At 41.4% G+C, this 684-nt stretch overlaps 1 protein-coding gene across 1 annotated transcript; it reads right to left on the bottom strand.

Annotated features, from left to right (window-relative positions):
• Positions 1-22: 22 nt before the first annotated feature.
• Positions 23-319, bottom strand: T310_4829 (uncharacterized protein; the record flags this gene model as incomplete). Its single annotated transcript, XM_013472301.1, has 1 exon — positions 23-319. A coding segment is annotated over one exon (297 nt), but the record flags the coding sequence as incomplete, so codon positions are not given.
• Positions 320-684: the final 365 nt, after the last annotated feature.

The following is a 684-nucleotide window of genomic DNA, read 5'->3' as shown; positions in this document are numbered from 1 at the left end:
GAAGGAAGGTTGTTTGGGAACCCTAAAGCCTCACGAGCCCTGCTGCAGTTCCTAGCAGATACTGCCATAGGTTGCCCCCGGGGGGACCAGGTACGGGCAGTGGATAGGGCTCATAGGGATGATGAATGGGGGCTGGAGGCCTTGGAGGAGGCAGAACGAGAGGGGGAGGGATAATAGGGGAGGGTGGCCTGCAGCAGGCAGGTGACACCCATTCAGTGATAACACCAAGGAGGGCATACATAATGCCCAAAAGCCCTGCGCAATAAGGCGGTTTGGGGCGAGGAAAAGGTCCAGAATGGTCAAAGAGGGGAATTAGAGACTAGATAGGGGCGTCGCCCACGATTCGGGGTCTGTCATAGCCGAAAGGCTCGGTATGGACGTTAAACTTGAATAATAATAATAATAATAATAATGATATTAGCCTAATCTCTTTTATTTTTAAGTACTTAGCTATAAATACTAGGCTTATATCCCTAACGATAATTAGAAAAGAAAGCTGGCTTTATATATTATTAAGTACTATATAAGATATAGTACTAACTTATTCTATAGTACTTAATAGTATCTATAAGTTCTATAATATCTACTTAAAATAGATTATTACCTGTTATAATATAGTCTTTTAGGAATCCTACCTCTATTAATAGTCAAGTATAATCTTAACCTTACTATAAACTTACTAAA

The sequence above is a fragment of the Rasamsonia emersonii genome, assembly GCF_000968595.1.
Source record: "Rasamsonia emersonii CBS 393.64 chromosome Unknown ctg1118621760178, whole genome shotgun sequence".
Classification (NCBI taxonomy): Eukaryota; Fungi; Ascomycota; class Eurotiomycetes; order Eurotiales; family Trichocomaceae; genus Rasamsonia; species Rasamsonia emersonii.
The sequence above is the reverse complement of the archived record's forward strand: the minus strand, read 5'-3'. Positions and strand labels throughout refer to the sequence as shown.